This window comes from Chenopodium album, chromosome 16 (genome assembly GCF_948465745.1).
Source record: "Chenopodium album chromosome 16, dcCheAlbu1.1, whole genome shotgun sequence".
Lineage (NCBI taxonomy): Eukaryota > Viridiplantae > Streptophyta > Magnoliopsida > Caryophyllales > Amaranthaceae > Chenopodium > Chenopodium album.
The window spans coordinates 41,667,629-41,671,069 of record NC_137849.1 but is presented as its reverse complement, the minus strand read 5'-3'; the positions used below and the strand labels follow the sequence as shown (position 1 = coordinate 41,671,069).

At 42.8% G+C, this 3,441-nt stretch overlaps 1 protein-coding gene across 1 annotated transcript; it reads right to left on the bottom strand.

Moving 5' to 3' along the window:
* Positions 1–345: 345 nt before the first annotated feature.
* Positions 346–2,982, bottom strand: LOC145584325 (PKS-NRPS hybrid synthetase cheA-like). Its single transcript, XM_081641191.1, has 2 exons — positions 1,185–2,982; positions 346–1,098 (listed from the first exon to the last, which is right to left on the bottom strand). Exons 1-2 carry the CDS (start codon positions 2,980–2,982, stop codon positions 473–475), a joined length of 2,424 nt encoding a protein of 807 aa, XP_081497317.1. The 3' UTR covers positions 346–472.
* Between the last annotated feature and the right edge of the window lie 459 nt (positions 2,983–3,441).

The following is a 3,441-nucleotide window of genomic DNA, read 5'->3' as shown; positions in this document are numbered from 1 at the left end:
GGAAGAAGTTCGGTCCTGGGAGCTGCTGTCTCGGCTTGCATGTCCATCCACCTCTACTAGATGAGATTCCCACATGCTCACCTGACTATTTGCCATGGTTTTTTACGTACTCCCATCCTCGGCTTATCTGCGATACTGCGGAACTAGCCCCTCCGGCAGTTCCAGAGAGGACGAACACTGATTACGTAAGTATTTTATGAAGTGCATCATTGTATTATTTTATTATTGTACAAAATATTATACGTTATGATTATTTGCTTTGTATTTTGCAGTGGATGGGTCGTTCCATGCATGTGATTCGGCGATTCATTGCAGACACGGGCGGTGAGGTCACCCCAACAGTGGTTGAGGCCCAGGAGCTTATTGCGGCGTGGGATGCAATGATGAGAATGTAATAGAATTTAATGTAATTTTTAATTATAACTAAAATTGTAATTAAAAACTAATTAAAACTGGAATTTAAATTGCGTTTTTAATTACAAGTAGAATTTCTATTAATATTATGCCATGTTGCTATCCTACTTGCATATCGTTGGTCCCAATCTTGGACGCTAAATTCACGAACGTCATACCAAAATCCGGCTATTGGGGGAACAGGGAAATTAGGAGACATTTGCAACCGCACGTAGTGATAGTTCCCCACCGTTAGTAGTGCAAGCTCCCTACTCGGGCCCGTGGAAGTGGACGGGGCACTCCACGGTAACACAGTGATGCATGGATACACACCTACACCATCAATGCCTGTACCGAATAGCATAATGACAGCGTTGAACAGATTTGCGATCGGGAACAAGTCTTGAAACACTGCCATCCAATGGTCGCCTGTGCACCTACCACCAGTCCACGTGATACGACGAACCTCATTTTCCAATTGATCACCGTAAATGTGAGAGTAGACGTTAGGATGCCTGGTTATCTCATTCGCAATCACAGTCCTGGCCAATATCCATTCCTCCTGGTTACCCCAAAAGAATTCTGCAACACAACGAAATCCGCAGTTGCCATCACCGATAGGGTCTACCCATCCTTCCAAATACGGCAACATGACATTTGGAAACCAATCGACGTACAAAAACTCGTCGATGTTCATCTGATTACCTGTAAATACATCATCAACGCATTAATTACAATTCGCCATTCATTACGTAATGTACAAAAATATTAATAATAATAACAATTTATACCAGGTGGCGTCCTCATGTTTACAGATTCATTTGATATTCCACGACCGGAGCTGGATGTAGAACGACCCCTGCTTCTACCACGACTTCGCCCACGACCACGACCACGACTACGACTGCTCGGAATGTGCTCGAACCCACTTGCATCCCGTCTAGTAGACGAAGACCACTGCTGGCCTTGTGGTCGACCCCTGGTTGTCTCGTTTATCTCAGGTTCTTCGTAATCTCCTTCTTCAGGGTGAAGCTCCGCAAACAACACTCGGTTCACACTCCGCACAAAACCGGGGTCGCGTTGTAGAACCTCATCAACTAGGGATCTAAATTGTGCAGTGTCCTGTTCCGACTCATCAGCAAAAGTATGAATGCCTACACCATCCCCAATGACGAGAGTCTTCCAAAAAGGATGGACCTGATCCAAATATAAACCCGTGCCACCCTGAATCGAGGTATATATGGTACAAGCACATGGTAGGCCGTGTGTCATCAACAACGCACAACCACATCGCTCGTACACATCATCAGATAACTCTCTCATCCTGGTCACCTCATGCTTCAGAATTTTGAGACCGTGGAAGGACATATGGCCACTGAGATTGTGCAACGGCATGCCCCTATACTCCACTCCAATTCGTCGTCTGGAGTCCTCCAAATGATGACGAATTCCAATAAGCAGACCCTCTGTGGCGCGGTGCACACGACTGAATATTGAATCCAACGACCCTCTGGAACTACCGAGCCATTGTTTAAGCACAGAATGTTGGCTCTCCACCCTACACGTGTTAACGTTGCCAAAGTGCAACACCTGATTCGTCCATGCCAGGATAAACTTCTCCTTGTGTACAAGCCAAGTTTTTTCCACATAATCCACAACGGTACGCCATGATCTTCCCCAAGTATCCCTCATTTGACGCAACTCAAATTCATACTCAGCCTCAGTTGTTGCATTCATGAGTTTTGACCACCTCCCATTTCTAAATTTCTCAGCTAACACCATATCTTTCTTACACAAATGATATACCTTGGCCAACACATCTTTGTTGATATGCCATCTACATAACAAGTGAGCTGTGTCTGGGAATACCTCTTTCACCGCCTTCAACAGTCCCAACTCTCGATCAGTTAGAATCGCAGTAGGAGTCACTTCAAAACCCATATACAGCTTCAATTTCTCCAACACCCACTTGTAACTCTCATAAGACTCTGTCTTCATTAAAGCATACCCGATCAAAAAGTTTTGGTTTGTCGGTGTGACCCCAACAATCTCGAAGAACGCCATGTTGTACCTGTTTGTCTTGTATGTGGAATCCATCCCTATGACATGTGGATAAGTCCGCAACATATTCGCCATCTCTGGATGTGCCATAAAGGCATGGGTGACAACACGTGTGTCGGGGTCAGCAGCTACCCAACTAACGTACTTGTGCTCGTTGGCCAAGTGAAGAAACTGGTTTACGACATCTCTCCCTTCACTATCATCAACCCTTAAACGACTTCTGAAATTATAGATGTGCCTCATGTTAGGGTTCTCATTGGGATACGCATCTTTCACAGCTGCCATTATGTTACTAGGTTTTGCACATGCTGAACTCATTTGTCGAACCAATTGCTTCGCAGCCGGACTTAAACCACTCACTTGTCTATGACCCTCTCGATAAACCATCATAGGGTGGTTGTGCATGCCATGCAAACCAGATACAGGAATTATTTGCCACCCAAGATCATCTACCACACATGTGATCTTGATCCGAAAAGGACATTTGATACCCTTTCTTTTTGTGTTTTTTCGTACAACATTCTCCATATCCCTGTCTTCGGCTGTATTTCTATGGGCACGATCGCACTTCAGATACTTGACCGGCCGACCATCTCGTTGTGTCTTATATGAAGACTTTGTAAGGAAAAAGCCGCAACCAATAGAGATGTTTTGAGCCCATTCAAAGGCCTCTTCAAAAGTTGGGAACATCGTTGACGTTATAAAGACTGCACTGTAGTCAACTCCATCACCCCCATAATCCGGCAATGACGCCTAAACAAAGAAATAACATGAAATTTAGCATAATAACCATGATAATAATGGAAATAAAAAACATAATAATCACAACAATGATCACAACTTAATTCTACTTATCATAAAAATAACAATAATAGTAGTAGAAATAATAACAATAATAATAGAAATAATAATAATAAAAATATTAGAAATAATAATAATAATAGTAATAATAATAATAGTAATAATAATAATAATAGAAATAATAAT

Coding starts and splice junctions, on each gene's coding strand:
- LOC145584325 (XM_081641191.1), bottom strand. CDS start 2,982: ATGGAGAATGTTGTACGAAAAAACACAAAAAGAAAGGGTATCAAATGT. Junction 1,099..1,184: donor AAACATGAGGACGCCACCTG/GTATAAATTGTT, acceptor ATGTATTTACAG/GTAATCAGATGAACATCGAC.